Source organism: Hordeum vulgare, chromosome 3H (assembly GCF_904849725.1).
Source record: "Hordeum vulgare subsp. vulgare chromosome 3H, MorexV3_pseudomolecules_assembly, whole genome shotgun sequence".
NCBI classification, from domain to species: domain Eukaryota; kingdom Viridiplantae; phylum Streptophyta; class Magnoliopsida; order Poales; family Poaceae; genus Hordeum; species Hordeum vulgare.
The window spans coordinates 216,718,283-216,737,141 of NC_058520.1; the positions used below are offsets into that span (position 1 = coordinate 216,718,283).

Sequence of the window (18,859 nt, forward strand, 5' to 3'; positions counted from 1 at the left end):
GCCCGACGTTGAAGATGGCCATAATCTTTGAAATATTTGTTAAATTTACAAAACTATATTATCATTCATCATAGGAAATCAATATTATCATATGCATTACGAAATTGATTTTCGTATTGTATATATGTTGATAAATTTTAATATATGTTTGGTTTAGTTTGACTTAAAATAAAGCTTATACACGAAGTAAAAGCAAATGGTGGAAGTGTGTGTATATACCACAGTATATATGAACAACTCCCCTCTTCCCGCTCAACCGGTCAACCCGCCCAGATCCAGATCCACTCTGCCCAGGCCTGATCCAACCACCATCAACCCACCCGCCGGCGCCATGGACAAGCCGTCGACGCTGCTTGTCCACTTCGACAAGGGCTCCGCCGCCATGGTGAACGAGATCAAGGCGGATCTGGAGGGCAGCGACGTCGCCGCCAAGGTCGAGGCCATGAAGCGCGCCGTCATGCTCCTCCTCAATGGCGAGACACTGCCTACGCTCTTCATCACCATCGTCCGCTACGTCCTCCCTTCCGAGGATCACACCATTCAGAAGCTGCTGCTCCTCTACCTCGAGATCATTGACAAGCGCAACGCCGCCGGCCGCGTTCTCCCGGAGATGATCCTCATCTGCCAGAACCTTCGCAACAACCTGCAGCACCCCAACGAGTACATCCGCGGCGTCACGCTGCGGTTCCTCTGCCGCCTCTCCGAGCTGGAGGTGCTTGAGCCGCTCGTCCCTTCCATTCTTAAGAATCTCGAGCACCGCCACCACTTCATCCGCCGCCACGCGCTCTCCGCCATCTCGGCTATCTACCGCCTCCCGCAAGGCGATCAGCTCATCCCGGACGCTCCCGAGCTCGTCGAGCGCGCACTCGCGTCGGAGCAGGACGCCTCCGCCCGGCGAAACGCGTTCCTCATGCTCTGCCTCTGTGGGACGGAACGTGCTGTGGTTTACCTCGTCTCCAACGCCGAACGTGTCACGGAGTGGCCCGATCTCCTCCAGATGGCCGCAGTAGACCTCATCCGCAAAGTTTGCCGCTCCCCAAACCGTGCCGACAAGGGCAGGTATATCAAGATCATTCTCTCCCTCCTTTCCTCTCCAAGCACCGCGGTTGTGTATGAGTGCGCGGGTGCTATTGTGTCTCTCTCCTCGGCTCCCACCGCAGTGCGAGCTGCCGCTGAGACATACTGCAAGCTCCTCTCATCGCAGAGTGACAACAATGTCAGGCTCATTCTCCTGGACCGTCTGAATGAGCTGCACACGTCACACCGGGATGTGATGGTGGTTGTAGTAATGGATGTGCTGCGTGCACTTGCCAGCCCGAATTTAGATGTCAAGAGGAAGGTGTTGGATTTGGTGCTCGATCTGCTAACTCCTCGTAATGTGGAGGAGGTGGTGCTTTATCTCAAGAAGGAGGTGGTCAAGACACAATCAGGGGAGCTTGAGAAGGATGGTGAGTACCGTCAGATGCTGGTGCAAGCGATTCATGCATGTGCTGTGGAGTACCCAGAGGTGGCTGGATCGGTGGTGCACCTTCTCATGGACTTCCTTGGTGACACTAACATCGCTGCGGCAGTTGATGTTGTGTTATTTGTGCGTGAGATCATTGAGACTAATCCCAAGCTGTGTGTCTCCATGATCCAGAGGCTGAGTGATACCTTCTACCAGATCCGGGCATCCCGTGTCTGCTCAATCACTCTCTGGATCCTTGGCGAGTACTCCCTATCTTTATCAGAGGTCGAGAGCGCCATTGCCACCATTAAGCAGTGCCTTGGGGATCTACCATTCTTCACTATCTCAGAGGAAGGGGAGACAATTGATTCCTCCAAGCCAGCCCATCCGATGGTGAACTCTGTCACTGTGTCTTCCAGGCGGCCTGTTGTTCTTGCAGATGGCACTTATGCCACACAGAGTGCTGCTACCGAGGCCATTTCGACTCCATCATTTACTCCTGGATCATTATCATCCACCCTAAACCTCAGATCACTCATTCTGTCAGGCGATTTTTTCTTAGCTGCAGTTGTTGCATGTACCCTTACCAAACTGGTATTAAGGCTGGAGGAGGTGCAACCATCGAAGGTTGAAGCAAACAAGGCTTGTACTGGGGCCTTGCTGGTCATTACGTCCATTCTTCAGCTGGGGCTATCCTCCTACCTTCCCCAACCAATTGATAATGATTCATATGACAGGATTGTGCTTTGTGTGAAGTTGCTTTGCAATATTGGTGATGATGTGAGGAGGATTTGGTTGCAATCATGTAGACAGAGTTTTGCCAAGATGCTTGCTGAGAAGCAATTCAGGGATACAGAAGAGATGAGGGCCAAGGCACAGATCTCTCATGGCCAGCCAGATGATCTTATTGACTTCTACCACCTGAAAAGCAGAAAGGTAAGCAAAAACTGTTTACCAGTTGTTGCTTTCCCCTATGGAAATTGCCACATTTTCTTTGGGTAATGCTTAATTGGCAGCTGGCTTTACAACCATTATATTTCTAAGCTTCTAACAGTAAATGCATTACTTGTGCTCATGATGAATCTAATATTTGTTGAGAAGTTATTGCATAGCATATGGAGTATTCTTATCTTGCATCCAGGCAAAATGGATTTGGTAATTGCTGTACAGTCAGCATTAGTCTCTTGATCCTTAAGAATGATAGGTGTATACCATGTTTGTTGACATTTTTTCTTGCCCAGTAGTCATAAGTCATTGACCAATTTTTTTACTCCCAAGATGAGTTTTACAGTGCATTTGGGTTTTAAAGAAAGCTTGATCAGCTTTTCTCACGCTCTTTTTTGTATACCACAATATTACACGTGGTAGTTCACTAATTTGTCTTTGAATTTGGTGCTTCTGTTCAGTTGTTAGTAGCCTTGTTTAAACATGAATGGCTTAGGTTTATGTATGTTTATTGGATTTGGTATACTCGCCAAATGTCAAGTTGTCTAGATTTTTCTAGGAGGATTATCCACTAGTACTCTTAGTTAGGAAACTTTTATCTTCTTTGACTGGATAGAAAACCAAGTAGTGATCAAGAAGGATTGAGCATGTTAGGTTGATATGCATGAAATGGACCATTGCTTCGAAACAAAGAGTTTACCTTAGCGTCATACTCCCTCCGTCTCAAAGTAAGTGTCTTAAGCTTAGTACAACTTTGTACTAGAGCTAGTACAAAGTTGAGACAGTTATTTTGGGACAGAGGGAGTATATAGCAAAGCGTCAGTAGAAATTATCTGTGTTATTGTGTATTGTCGTGGATTGTGAGCTCCTAATTGCCAGAACTTGCTATCGTGCTGTTTTATGTCTGTTCCTCCCCTTGTTAAAATAAGCTTGGCATTTTCCATTTTCTTTCCTAGGGCATGAGTCAGCTTGAGTTGGAGGATGAGGTCCAAGATGATTTGAAGGCTGCAACTGGTGGATTCACCAAGGAAACAGATGGTGCAAATAGACTTAATCGCATTCTTCAGTTGACTGGGTTCAGTGATCCTGTATATGCTGAAGCATTTGTGACAGTTCATCAGTATGATATTGTACTTGATGTTACTGTCATTAACCGCACAAAGGAGACACTTCAGAACTTATGTTTGGAATTAGCTACCATGGGAGACCTCAAACTTGTTGACCGTCCTCAGAACTATACTTTGGCTCCTGAGTCAAGCAAGCAAATACGTGCCAGTATCAAGGTTTCTTCAACAGAGACTGGAGTCATATTTGGGAACATTGTTTATGAGACATCCAATGTAATGGAACGATCAGTGGTTGTCCTAAATGATATTCACATTGACATCATGGATTACATCTCACCTGCTACATGCGCAGATGTTACTTTCCGGAACATGTGGGCAGAGTTTGAGTGGGAAAACAAGGTAATATGCTTCTTCCTTTGCAAAATGGAGTCCTTGCAAAACTTCATTTGCACGATGTTCCCCATTCTTTGTATTCTACTTTATTATCGCTTCATAGCAAGTTACCTCAGCTGATTACAAAATTTGCTTAATCGTTTTTCTTTTCTTCATGTAGCCAAGATATCTGTAAAAATCTATTAGATTTAATGTCTCTGACTTGACCAATTGCTTTAGGTAGCTTACTCTACTACACTATTATTATCCATAATTCATTGCAAGTAGGTCATAGACTTACATCCCCCAATCAAGCTGCAAGGGGAAACTTTAAGCCCTAAGGGCATCTCCAAAGCTGACCCGCAAATGTCTCCTGTATATATCCGTTTATACGTTCGGACGTGGTCCGCGGACATGATGCCGGAGGGAGCCATCCAAAGCTATTGGGAGGAGAGAGAGTAGAGGGAGACCATGCATGTGGTGGGATTTATGGTGTGATGTCCGGTTGGGAGGAGAGAGAGGAGAGGGGGACCATGCATGTGAAGAGAGAAAAAAGAGAGGAGGACCACACGATGGATGTCTCGTCCGGCAAAGCCCTCCCACGTTTGTCTCTAGAAACGGAATCTGTACGCCCGAACTACTAAACGGACATATACAAGTCCCGTTGGATGGCAAAAGTGGTCCGGACACTGTGGTCCGGACATATAGTGGAGGTTTGGGGGTACGCTTTGGCGATGCCCTAAGATCTAGTTATTTGCTGAAATACTGTTGCCTTTTAGCTCCTGACTTCTGTAGCTGAAGCAGTCAGGATCTTAAACTACTGTGTGGGTTATTTCTTATGAATCGTGCATGTGTGTGATTTCTTTATACCATACTTCTTAACTTTTGCTTTGGTTGACTTTATTGTTATTATTATTATTTGCTTTGAAAACCTTCTCTAAATGTAGTGCTCTGTCATTGTGTCTGGTTCATATGGAGTGCATTTAAATTGTGATGTTGCCCCTTTGTATCGTGATTACAAATTTCTTATTATTTCATATCTTAGTTTTTTACTCCATTTTTATCTGTCCTTTATCAGGTTGCAGTGAATACTGTAATTCAAGATGAGAAGAAATTTTTGAGTCATGTTATCAAGTCAACAAATATGAAGTGTCTAACACCACAGTAAGTTTTACACAATGGACTTCATATGCTGCCTTGCAAACAAGAATTACGAGCACTTTGTTATGTACCTGCATACTTGTTTCTGCAGTATATGTGTACATGTACAAGGCATGTGCGCTTCTTACATGGTACCTATTTCAGTGTTCAGATGTGTGAATAATTAAGTTGTGAGTAATTTAATTTACAATCATTAGTCAGATGTGTGAATAATTTAATTTACTTTACACATGTAGAATATGGTTTAAACAAATGAGATGTAGACTTAAGTTGTGAGTGCCTATTTCAGTGTTCAGTGATGACCTGTTTAGATTCCTACACTCAACATTTCTTTCATAAAATTAATGCTAAGATTCCTAAATTCTATTTGGGCTTAATCTGAAAAAAATTATGAGCTGCTTTCATAATATATACAACTGACAACTGAGCATAAAATTGCACAAACCGATGCATTTATGATGTTAATATAGTCATGCATGACATATAAATAGGGCATCAGTTTTGGTTATTCTGATGCATTAGTTTGGTTAGCGAAACAGGGAAAAGTAGTTGCATTTTGACAGCTGTTTATGATAATGTTGAGTTAGCTGGTTAGGTTTGTGCAGTCCATTGCTTATCTGATTACATATGGGAGTTGTCTACATCTGTAACGGAATTCTGACACCAGGTCTGCGCTTGACGGGGAATGCGGTTACATTGCTGCTAATCTTTATGCCAAGAGTGTGTTCGGAGAAGATGCTTTGGTGAACATCAGCATTGAGAAGCAAATCGATGGCAAGCTTAGTGGTTACATCAGAATAAGGAGCAAGACACAAGGAATCGCGCTCAGCTTGGGAGATAAGATTACCCTCAAGCAGAAGGGAGGCAGTTAATTTTGATGTTACCTGCTCACAAACACCGGATGGTATGACATGTTTCCTTCAAGAGATCCACTTGCGAGTGTCATACTACAGGCACAGTGGCTTGAATACAAGAATTTTTTTTGTACAAAAGATCAAAGAAAATGATGAGAAAAGAAGAGGATCATAGGGAAGCTAATCTTAGGGGCTGAAAAACGATCTTGACACTTCCTTTTCACGATAGGTCTTTCTTGATAAATGGGTGAAGTTTCTATTGTTGACCCATACAGGTACATCAATTGTGATGCTTTATTACCGACCTCCCTCCATATAATATTGTTGCGTGTTTTGTTCTTGAGAAACATACCTAATACTAGGGAATTGCTCGTGTGTGGAATACATTGTATTCAAGCACGCACATTGTGCATTTCAACTGATATAAACTCAATAAAAAAGCATTACAATATATTAATAGTATGCTCAAGGGAGCATCGGCACATTTGTCAACATGCATTCCCTTGGTTTAAGGATCCTCTTGGTCATTAGGCCTACTGAATCTGTACTTGGGTGGCTATTTTTTTTATGCCTGTAAATTTGGACTTGAAATATCTACGACTTTACAACTGGTGAGTAAAAGAAGGCTTTATACAAACAAAAAGATGACATGATCAGAACTGATTTGCAATGTGCAATGGGGACGCTGATGTTAAGTTCAAAAAATAGAAAACATTGACGTTAACAGAGAAGCTGACGTGCAAACAACAAAAAAGCAGAGAAACTGCAAACCATTACTGTGCAAAACGTTCATGTACACAGTAACTAAAAACTGCTGCCTACTGGTTAGTGTTGAGAGTGTTTTCTCATTGAGCTAGTTCATTGGGTATATACTGAACTCCGCCTCCTTGTGCAGGACGCCCACCAGCCTGACCACACCTCAGCCCTGCACATAAACTTCATGAGTCAGTTCTAAGCAGAAGACACATTAATGCTCACGATGATCAAACTACAAGTGTAGCGAGAACATATATCACAAACGCAGTCCAAGGCAGATATTATGGTGTCAATATGGCAAGTGCTATCCACGGCTCTGTTGACTCCACTGTTTGTCATCTTGATAAGCACCAGCAACATAATTCAATTGCGAGCATTTGATACAGTACTGCATCTCATGAACAAATTAAGTGATTGATGTATACTCGGGTAGAGAACTTAACATACCTCTTGCACCGGCTTGGTGTGATCCTTTGGGTTTACAAAATCGGTGCAGCCAAAATTCTTAGCTGTTTTTTTTTTTGCTTAAGTTGGGTGTGTGTCCGTGAGCAACTACTAAATATATATATTTTTTCTTTCTGAATATAACAATAGACTGTACCTTGTATGTATCTATTTTGCAGGGTTCAAGTCCACACTGACCACTTCCATAGCCTAATCATGTGAAAAGAACATACAACAATTAGTGATGGTTATAGGGAATAATTCTCCTCGACCTGCGGTAGTATATTGTGTAATATAAAATATCATGCATACAACATGGCTTACAACTTCAGGCCGAAAATCACCGCCGTCGAACCCTTTGTTGGTTTCAGAAGGCATTCTGAATTTGAATATGGCGACGCATTGAGAAATAATGACATCAGAACAATCACTGAAGGTAGAGGTCCACACGTAGACAAATATTTGTTTACTGCTGATGGTGAAGCACGAGGCACACCGTCGATTAGCATGCACAGTCGACATTGATCACGAGGAGGTCACAGAGGTTACGACGAGCACACTCCTTGCACTGGCATGACATGGTCACCTGGCACGAGCTCAGTCAGGCCCTCTCCGTCGCTCTCAACAACGCTCTGAGGAAAACAAAAATGGGGAAAGGACTTGTGTTAAAAATATGCAAGTGTAACGACTAACACAGTACTAAATAAAATGACACTACTATAGAGTAAATTGACAGTAGTGATGAAAATTAGTCGCTCCCAATTATCCATAAAATATGTAGTTATGTGCATGTGTTTCCTTGAAGAATTACCAATGAGCTACACAAGAAGAACATGAGGTAAGGACATAAAGAATCCTCCATCAAAATATGAAAAAACTGATTAGAGTAAAATAATTTTATTTTACAAAGCAAAGCATTTCTGGGAAGCTGGTGTGATGAAGTTGTTCCATGGTTCTTCATATACTGTTTCTAGCCCATGGTAGTAAAATATGGATGCTTGCTTTTTTATAGTTCGCTGCACATTATATCCATTGTTTCCATTGAATAAATAAACTTGCAACATATCTTGGTATATATTAATAATTACAAAATTCACCAATCAACATATGGCCACGCCACACAACAACATGGATGGCAATGAACCAATTTGTCAAATACCCGACCTGCAATAGTCGACAAAGATGTATATCTTTTTAAAGATCTGGCCATGCCAAAACTAAAGTACAGTTATGAAAGCACAATTGCTTCCTAAGATGGTTTTGGTAATTAATCACAACATATGCATCATTGGACTAATGAATTTATTCAAGTATATTTCAGAAAAGTTCAAAGATGCTTTGGCTATAGGATTGTGTGGAGATGCCCCCTTTGATGCAAAGAAGGAATAAGATTGGCTAAAGCTTCAAGCAAAAAGACTCTTCATTTTACACTTTGTGAGAAATCACATTTGAGTCCATAGGAAAGCCAATATTATTAAAAGGGGATGATGTATTATGATGAATTGGTTGCTCAAGTGCTTAGAGATAGCCACCAAAAATAATCAGCCACTTTTCCACAAAATATATCTGTCCCAAGCCAAATATGGAAAATCGGTGCCACCAACATTTCTCACTCGTCTATACCGATTTTACACTTAGATCATGTGCCAATCCCACCATCTCGGTACAACCAACATTCCTACCGGTGCCACCGAGATTGGGTGACCAACTTTCGATTAAGCTAATTTCAAGTTTCAAAATTTCCGAGTTTGAAGTTGGTCTCACCGAGTTTGGAAATCCAGTCTAGGTCATCGTATCGGTACCACCGAGATTCATATATCGGTCTCACCGAGACTTCAAAGTTTCCACATTTAGTGCACTCGATACCACCGAGAATCTCGGTTTCACCGAGTTTGCCAATAATGGTGTAACGGTTAGATTTTGGGAGATGCCTATATATACCCCTCTACCTACCTCTCACTCATAGAGGAAGCACTCAGGACACACTTACACTGGCCAGATCCATTTTTTTCGAGAGAGAGCCACCTACTCATGTGTTGAGATCAAGAGATTCCATTCCAACCATTCCAACCTTGATTTCTAGCCTCCCCAAGTTGCTTTCCATAAGATCAATCTCTCCTAGCCCTGCCAAATCTGAGAGAGAGTGATTGAGTGTTGAGGAGACTATCTTTTGAAGCACAAGAGCAAGAGTTAATCGTTCTACCACATCTATTACCTTTTGGAGGGTGGTGCCTCTTAGATTGGTTAGGTGTCGCTTGGGATCCTCCTACTTCGTGTTGTGGAGTTGAACCAAGATGTTTGTAAGGGCAAGGAGATCGTCTGCTTCGTGAAGATCTACCGTTAGTGAGGCTAGTCCTGTGTGGACGGAAGCCGTGGTGGAATAGATAAGGTCGCTTCTTCGTGGACCCCTTGTGGGTGGAACCCTCTGTGGACTCTCGCATCTGTTACCCTCCGTGGGTTGAAGTCTCCACTAACATGGACGTACGATAGCGCCACCTATCGGAACCATGCCAAAATCGCCGTGTCAACCTTTGTGTTTGATCTCCCTACCTTACCCTCTATGTACACTTTCACGTTTTACTTTCCGTTGCAATACTATTAGATATACATGTGTAGGGTGTACTTGACTAGTCATAGTTGCTAAAACTGGCCCACACTAAAAATTGGGAAAAGGCTTAGTTTTATCTTGTCAAGTAGTCTAATCATCCCCCTCTAGACATATTTTCGATCTTACAAGTGGTATTAGAGCTTTGGTCTCCATTACATTGGTTTCATAACCTAGGAGAGTATGGCGTCTAGTGAGGGAAGTTATCACCGTACAGGTCCATACTTCGATGGCACTAATTTTGATAGTTGGAAGCATAAAATGAAAATGCATATTCTTAGTCATAATTGTGCCGTTTGGGCTGTTGTTCGTGTTGGTGTGCAAGGTGATTTCTTCGGAGAAGGAAAAGAACCGGATCGTGATGTCACAATGGAAGAGAAGATGCTACAATTCAATGCTCAAGCCCGTGACATCCTGTTCAATTGCTTGTGTCCTGAGGAATTCAACAAAATCAGTCGCCTTGAGAATCCAAAGGAAATTTGGGATACTTTGATTGATATGCACAAAGGTACCGATTCTGTCAGAGAATCTAAGTTGGATGTGCTTCAAGGTCAGCTTGACAAGTTCAAGATGAAGGATGGTGAAGGAGTCGCTGAGATGTACTCTAGGCTAGCTCTCAACATAAATGAGATTACCGGCTTAGGAAGCGAAGAGATGACCGACAAATTCATCATCAAGAAGATACTCAGAGCTTTGGATGGAAGATACGACACCGTGTGCACATTAATCCAAATGATGCCCAACTACAAAGATCTCAAGCCCACTGAAGTCATTGGAAGGATTGTTGCTCATGAAATGTCTCTCAGAGACAAAGATGAGTTGCACAATAAGTCAAGCGGTGCATACAATGCTTCAGTCGATTCTCCCGCTACTTCAAGTGTCAACCTTGTTACCAATGAAGAGATCAACCTCATGGTGAGAAAGTTCAACATGTTTTACAAGAGTAGAGGCAAAGAGAGAAGCTCAAGCTCAAGATATGATGAGAAGCATCGTCTAGTCATGACCGAAACTGCTACAACTGTGGAAAGCCCGGTCACTTTTCCAATGAGTGCTCGACTCCCCACAAATGAAGAGAAGATTCACCCAGAAGACAAAGCTCAAGAGACGAGTCACCTCGCAGAGAGAGAAGGAGTAGAGAAGATCATTATGAACGAAGACACTCCCGGAGAGGTAGAGAATCGTAAAAGAAGGACAGGTACACCAAAAGCAGTTCAAGAAGAAGACATCGAGCTCATGTTGGTGAATAAGTTTCTCGCTCCGAGTTTGACAACCAATGTGAGAGAAGTTATCACTCCAACTCTGACTACAGTCAAGATGAAGGTGTTGCCGGCATTGCACTTGTTTCCTCTAACTCCTACGCCTTATTTGACTCACCAAATGAAGGGATTGGAAATTTCTTCATGGCAAAAGGCCCCAAGGTATCACACCCCGAGTATTTTGACTTTGACATTGATGAGGATGACTTATTAGGACAAGATGACTTGCTCTTTGATAAGACTAGTGATAAAATTGAAAATGAACTTGCTAATTTTCATGGTAGTCAAGAGAAATCGAATGATGATGATAAGAAAGAGATTGAACAACTAACTAAAGAATTAAACACTCTTAAGGTAGCTCATAAAACTACTCTAGAAGATCATAGAGAGCTTGCAAGAACTCATGAGAAACTATGCTTCGAGGAGCTAAATTTAGAGCAAGAGCATGAGTTCCTAAAACCAATTGATGAGGACATCAACCATTGTTACATCCACAACCCCAGCTGGTATACATACTCGACCAGTTACTAGAGCTCGTGCACGTGAATTGAATTACCAGGTACTTTCGTTTCTTGGGAATACTTCTAATGTTCATGAACATATGATGCTGCCTAAGTTAGATACTTTTGTTGTGCTCATGAATGAAGGACCTAGCATGGACAAGAAGGATATCCGCTGGAGCGGGATCAAGCATGGAGAAGAAGGTGCACGCGCGGGAGAGAACAATGGAGCTTCCACTGGTGATTTTCGCACTCTAAAGCCACCATAAGGAGAGCATGAAGGCTTTGGACGAAATATTCAAGACGCCACTTTATAAATTTCGTCCATACGCTATTATAGGTGTTGCGCCACCTTATTTTTGGGCCAGGCCCATGTAATTTCGAAACACCATAATATAGGCTATTTTTAGAGTCCGTATGTGTGGGGAAACCGAGTTTAGGGCTGTTTTCGGACCCCTCCTCCAAGGGTCACGAAATTGCCTCTCTATCCCCTCATATATACAGCCCTTAGGGCACCGTTTAGACTTGGGTTTTGTTTAGATTACAAGTTCGCCATAGCTGCAACTTCGCGTTCTTCGTTTGTGTTCTATGACGAGACAAAGGCGTCACAGAACCCCACCTTCATCAATAAAGCTTTCCTCTTATATTCACAATATCTTGATTGCATCTTAGTTTCTTGCTTGTTCTTCGTTTGCGTGCAGAAAACATACCTTCGTGGTCAGGTTGATCGTGCTCCGGCGTGGTCAATAACCTCTCGGAGTTGGTTTAGCGATTGCTAAGGCGCGACGTCCTCACACGTTCGTAGTCGGATCGTCAAAGTCGACTCTACCAAAACGATACCCACGATCTCATCGAAAGACATGGACAACTTCACCTCTATCAAGTGGTATCAGATTTCCAGGTTGCTCGGTGAGATTTTACCAGTTTCTCGTAGTTAGATCACATCTATTCTTCATACCTATCGTCCATGAAAAAGCCACAAAAAAAATTAGGGTTAGATCATCATATTCGAACCAATCTGAGCCTTTGCATAGTCTTTTCAGTAGTTTGCTTAGTTGAATTTGCGGTTACATCGTTGTGTCGAGTTGGTGGTCTTAGTGTCTAGTCCTTTTAGAGTTTCAAGTTCTGTTCACAGGTTGTCACGCCACCGCCGCACCGTCTTTCATCGCTGCCATATATCACCTCCACGCTACCATCATCGGTGCTGCCATATACCACCACCATGCGCACCGTTAGCCTTGCTGCCATATACCACCACCATATACCCACCACAATCCTAGTCTGCCTCCTTTTTGTCTTAGGTTAATTTCGAGATCTGTTTGATTTCGGTTTCGCGTTTCCTTACCTGAGTAGGTTTCCAAAAAAAACAGAGTCTGGCACGCTTTCCACAGCACTTTTTAGGCCAAAATTTCGAGGGGTGGATTTTCCCCCCTATCATTTTGTTAGGTTTTTTACATAGTTTTGAGACACTCGCCATCATAGTGATTTTTGTCGCAATTTTTGGTCGTCGCAACCCAGAATTACTCCAGAAAAAAAAATTGTCACAAAATTTTTCGTGCCTATCCTATTTTTGGTGCTTGGGAAGAGTTTTGAGACACTCGCCATTATAGTGATTTTCTGAAAGAAAAGCACAAAAAAAAGGAGCGCTAAAAAAAGAGAAAAAAATCAGAGTGGCTCTTCCCTTGATTAGTACGTGTTGTCGTGACCTCGTTGGTGTTCTAGGCTCACGTCTCTAGTACGGTCTAGCCTAGGACCAGCACGGTACCGTCGTTGAGCGTCTTTCCAATTTTGCATCTCTAAACTGATTATTGCTAACCCTTCTTGCTACCATATTATAAGCCTTCCCAGCTCCACATACATCTACATCGTGTGTTTGACACCACCTGGCAATCGCTCTATCCAAGCTTTGAGAGTTTTGACTACACCGCTTGCCGATCGCCACCTGCTGCTGGGTAAGAATTGGTAAGAAATTGGGATTTGCTCGACGGATTTGTGACACAACACCACCACCACCACCACCACCACCACCACCACCACTTCCTAGTGGTCTGTAGGTTCCTATTGTTCTGTGTTCCTATTGCTGCTAACCATGCCAGGATCACAATACGAGGAGATCGACTGGGAGAACCTGACCAACCGGGAGCTCCATGATAAATTTCAGCAAATGATGTCTGACCAGGTACAAGATTTCGTGACCACCTTCGGAGAGGCCATGGAAAAGCTCGAAGGTATGGAGAAGAAATTTGACACCAAGATGAACGCCAAGTTCAGTGAGGTGCTTGCCCGTTTACCACCACCAGCTGCAGCTGTTGTCCCTCTTCAACCACAACAACGACTACGAGCACGACGCGTGCCTGTCGGCCAAGTGCAGAATTTTGGTGTTGTTGCTCCTACTACTGCTTCTGGTCCTGCTGCTGCTCCTCCTGTTGCTGCTACTACCGAGGTTTCTATGACTGATCAGAATGAGGAGTATGATGATGATTATGATGGTGATTACGATGATGAGGGAGGGGTTGCTCTAGTTCGACACGAGGAACAACAACCACCACGACAAGCCGCTAGTCCTCCACATGGATACAATCGCAATGGTAGGGATGCACCACACCCTCAGGTACGGGATCATGACCATCTCCCTAAACTTAAATTGAATATTCCTACTTTTGATGGTCGATATGTAATGCCCCAAGAGTGTATCTTTACCTTTTTGGAACCTTGCCTATGTGGGTCCAACTTGTCTTTGACATGAGAGCTATCAATGCATATGATTTCATGTGATGTCACTTTGTTTACTCTTCCTTTGCATGCATGCATGCCATATCTTTTCATGTCCTTGTCTTGTGTTGGTGCCTTGTGAATATATGTGGTATGTGCATTGATGATTTGTCTTGTGATGATAGTGTGTGTGAGAGTTGGAGTGGTGCATTGCTAGTAGTTATGCTATGTGGTTGCACTAGGTTTTAAAACCTTCCCTCTCCCTTTTATACCAAGACCAAGTTTCACTTGAGCCTACCCTGTTTTAAAAATGCCCAAGGTTTAGCATATTTTTGTGGTGAATTTGAGATGTGGTATTGCTGTTTTGTATAGGTGTGCAAATGGTGCAAATAGTTACAAAACAGATCCAATAATTCTGTTTTGTAAATATTTAGTTGCTCCAAATATTCATTTTATAATTTATTCAAATAGGTCATATTTTCTCATGACCAGGGGCATTTTTGTTTTGTTTTTAACCCCAACAGTTTTGCCTGGCTTTCTTTTTCTTTCTCTGTTTATATCTATATTGGAAAACCCCCAGGAGTTATTTCATCTTATGTGGCGCCACAGGTGGGCTCCCTCCCCCCTGGCGGCCCATCTCTCCTCTCCCCGTGTGGCAGCCCAGGCGCACGTCCGTCTTCTCCTTCCTGACGCCGTTTCCCCCTCTTCACACTTTCCGTCAGGCAACAGAGAGCGCGCGAGTCGCCGTGAGGTCTACGATCGTCGAGGCCCCCTCTTAAATCATTGGCGTCCATGCCCCCTCTTCCCTAGGGTTCCTCCTCTCCCCATCCGCTGTCGCCACTCCTTCCTCCATCTCCCTCCTTCTCTCCTCCCCTTTAGGTAAGCTCTGCAGATCGAAAACAAAGAGAGGAGAGAAGTGGTTGCCGACGTCTACCCCTGCATCCGTCGTTGTCCGGCACCGCCGCCATGTCCAGGGGCTCGGGGATGCACCCCGCGCTCCATTCCCGCCGTCGCTGAGGTCGAGGAGCGACCTCACCGATGGGCAGGAGCTCGCCATCGTCGTGCACCCGGTGGTCTTCGTCCTCTTCTTCGATCTGCAGCAGGCCATCGTCTTTAGTACAACCCCTTCCTCTCCAGCCGGCCTCCTCCTCCGATCGGCATCCCCTCTTCCTTCCCTAGGTGAGCAGCCTCTCCTTCCTTCCTTCCCCCTCGAGTAGATCGGCCTGAGCTCGTCGGTTCACCTCTGTCCCGAGAGGAGTCCATGTGTGTTTGTTGCTGTGTGCTTGTGTGGTGTGTTCGGTAGGTGATGGTGCAGAGCAGCGGCTCTCCCTTGCAGTAGCAGCACTGAAGCCGTGGTGGTTCCCCCTCGTAGAAGCAGCATAGTAGAGTAGTGCAGCTCCGGCGGCCTCTCTGTCGCGGGCAACTCTCTGTAGGCAGAGCAGGGCATACCTGCAGGTTACCTTGTAGGCTGCCCCCTCTCTGTCAGATCCCGAAGTATTGCATAGTGGTAGATGTGTGTGTGTGTGTTCTGGCGAGGGCGTGGGTTCGAGTCCCAGCCTTGCCCCTTTTTATCTCATGTTTTTCGGCACAGTATCCTCGCAACAGCAGAGACATCATAGTTTGGTGGCACCCCCTGTTCTGTCAAGCTTCAAGCTTCAAGCATCTAGCAGGGTGGTGTGTTGTAGTGTTGTGTACCAGGGGGTGCAGGGTTCGAATCCTACCCTGTGATGCCCTCGGTTTAATCATACGCTAATCATACACGCAAATGCGTACGATCAAACCCAAGGACTCACGGGAAGATATCAGAACACAACTCTAGACACAAATAAAATAACATCAGCTTCATATTACAAGCCAGGGGCCTCGAGGGCTAGAATACGGAAGCTCGATAAACACACGAGTCAGCGAAGCAACCAATATCTGAGTACAGACATAAAACATGGGGTGCCTTATAGAAGGCTAGCACAAAAGATACAATGATCGAACGAGGCGAGGCCTCCTTTCTAGGAACCTCCTAACTACTCCTGATCATCAGCGGCCTCCACGTAGTAGTAGGCACCGTCGGGGTAGCAGTCGTCATCGGCGGGGACCTCCATCTCCTGGGCTCCATCATCTGGTCGCAGCAAACGGATCATGGGGACAAGGGGGGAGCAAAGCAGCGGTGAGTACTCATCCAAAGTACTCGCAAGTCTTACATCTGATCTATTCTAAGTATGCATCAGTATCAAAGAAGGGGGGTTATATGTGGACTGACTGCAGCAATGCGAGAATACAGAGAGAAGGCCTAATCCTATCGAAGACTAGCATCTTCGGGGGGTCTTGCAGCAATAGACGAGAGTAGAACAGGGGTAGCACATTAATAGTCATATTGTTGCAACAAAATTAAAGTGAGGTCACGCCCAAAGATCCTCCCTCGACTCCCTGTGAGGAAGAAATCCCGAGGCAAACTAATTCCAGTTAAGTAACAATTGTAGTTGTATAAGACCGGGGCACAACTCCAAGTCGTCCTGTAACCGTGGACACGGCTATTCGAATAGTTAATTTTCATCCCTGCAGGGGTGCACCACATGTCCCGTCATGCTCGATAACACTCTGGCCGGACACACTTTTCTGGGTCCTGCCAGGCCTCGGAATATAGACACGTCGCAGCCCCACCTAAGACTAATCAGAGAGGCCAGCCCGCCGGTCTAACTCCTAAGCACAAAGGGTTCGTGGGCCTAGTTCCTCTTCGCGCTCCTGCACGTGGCGTGGGCGGCCGACGTCAGTCCTAGCATCCCTTAATCACAAGCGCGATGCATCTCGGGACCACTCGGGCGCGTGCCGCTACATTTGCTGACATCTGAAAAGCTTCGGCTGATACCGCGACGCCGAGTACCCATAATTCTTCCCGCATAGCCGGTTAGTGCGAAAAGGTCTCCGACCAACCCAGATCAAATACCCAAATCCATTAACATTTTAATTAGGCCAGCAACACAGTCTCGCGGGAATCCACCAGTCTTACAACTAATCACCAATGATCCCAGTAACATGGTCGAGTAACTGTGTGGTTGTAACATCGGGGGGAATCCGAGGTATCACCCTCGTTGGATTTCGAACGATGTATCCGTCAAGGTGGGCTTAGAGGAATCACCCTCAGGGGTCCCACACTTGAGGGTCGCACGACAGAGGCGTCATCGGGAATGGTGAAAGAGGAATCACCCTCGATCACCATGACCGACGGGCTATACTACGGAGATATCATCATGAGTACTTAGCGAGGTGTAACCCTCGGTACCCGATAGTATCTCTGTAGCGTCGTACAAATAAGGGGGGTGTATGTGATGTGTCGGGTCTGGCTCGTCGATCAGGGATCAAGATTTGAAAACAAGCGGGGCAACTGGACTACGGGGTCAGAGGGGATGACTGCTCCACCTATACTAAGCAGGTTAAAGGCACATGACTGAAAGTATCAGTTCATCAAAAATAGGCTATGCATTAGATATAGGAGCTAACTACAACAGTAGCAAAATACTAATGCAAGCAGTAGGAAGAAAGACATAGGCGATATAGGAATGATCAAGGGGGGGGGGGGTTTGCTTGCCTTGTTGCTCTGCGACAAAGGACTGATCGGCAGGGTCGTAGATGTACCCGGCAGCAGCGTCAGTCTCGGGGTCTACAGGTAAGAAGAGGGGGAAGAAACAATAAATAATAGCAACGGTGCAACACAATGCATGACAAGGCAAGATGCAGGCTAGACATGAGCTAACGCAGCAACATCCGTCATAGACGGGTCGGAAGAATATCTGACAATATTTTCCGGGTCTCTGGCTACTACCGGTCAGACTCAAAACGATGGAAATGTTCCATGTTTGCTATGCTAGGGACGCGTGACAGACGAATGGACCGTGTATCCGGGTTTGTCTCGTTCTGCTCATCAACTTTCATGTTGAAAATATTTTGATCTGACTTACGGATTATTTTACATTAATTTTTAAAGTTTTATTCAATAATTAGGAATTAAAAACAGATTTAAATAATTTAATAAAATGCTATTATGACATCAGCATGATGTCATGCTCACATCAACAGTTGACTGGTCAACTGACTAGTGGGTCCCGAACGTCATAGGCACAAGTTTTAATTAAGATTAAGTATTAATTAATCAGATTAATTTAGTGGGGGACCCACATGTCATACTCTAATTATTCTAATTATCCAATTCATTAATTAACTGATATATCTATTTATTTATTTAATAAAAACATTATTTTTATTTTTATATTTTAATTTTCACTTTTCTTTAAAAGAGGTTGTGGGGCCTCCCTGTCATAGACAGCGGGGTGCGTTGGCCCCACCGGTAAGTGGCTTTAGGCCAAATACTCCTTTTTTACTCACAGATACATAACCAAACAATTAACGTATTCCCCATATACCTATATACGCAAATACATACATCGTGCATCTCATACATACACAATACGTACGACATCTAATACATACACAAATACATAGTTTTATTTTTATTTCTCTCAAAAACTCTCATCTCCCTCTGTGTGTTAACATAGTTAACACAGAGTCTTCTTCTTTGCTTCTTCTCTTCTCAACAAAGAAGAAACACTAACTTCAATCTCTCCTACGCGAACATCACGTCGTCGGAACGGAGCGCCGTTCGTCGGAACGGAATCGGGACGACGAGGGGAACGAGATGGTGGGAGGAGCCCGAGGAGGGGCTCACCGGTGTTGACGAGAGGGCCCGGTGAA

The 18,859-nt window shown here is 44.4% G+C and overlaps 1 protein-coding gene across 1 annotated transcript; it reads left to right on the plus strand.

The window, feature by feature from the left end:
- Window positions 1–225: 225 nt before the first annotated feature.
- On the plus strand, window positions 226–6,297 carry LOC123443550 (coatomer subunit beta-2-like). Its single transcript, XM_045119972.1, has 4 exons — window positions 226–2,383; window positions 3,349–3,858; window positions 4,910–4,995; window positions 5,660–6,297. Exons 1-4 carry the CDS (start codon window positions 230–232, stop codon window positions 5,862–5,864), a joined length of 2,955 nt encoding a protein of 984 aa, XP_044975907.1. The 5' UTR covers window positions 226–229; the 3' UTR covers window positions 5,865–6,297.
- Window positions 6,298–18,859: the final 12,562 nt, after the last annotated feature.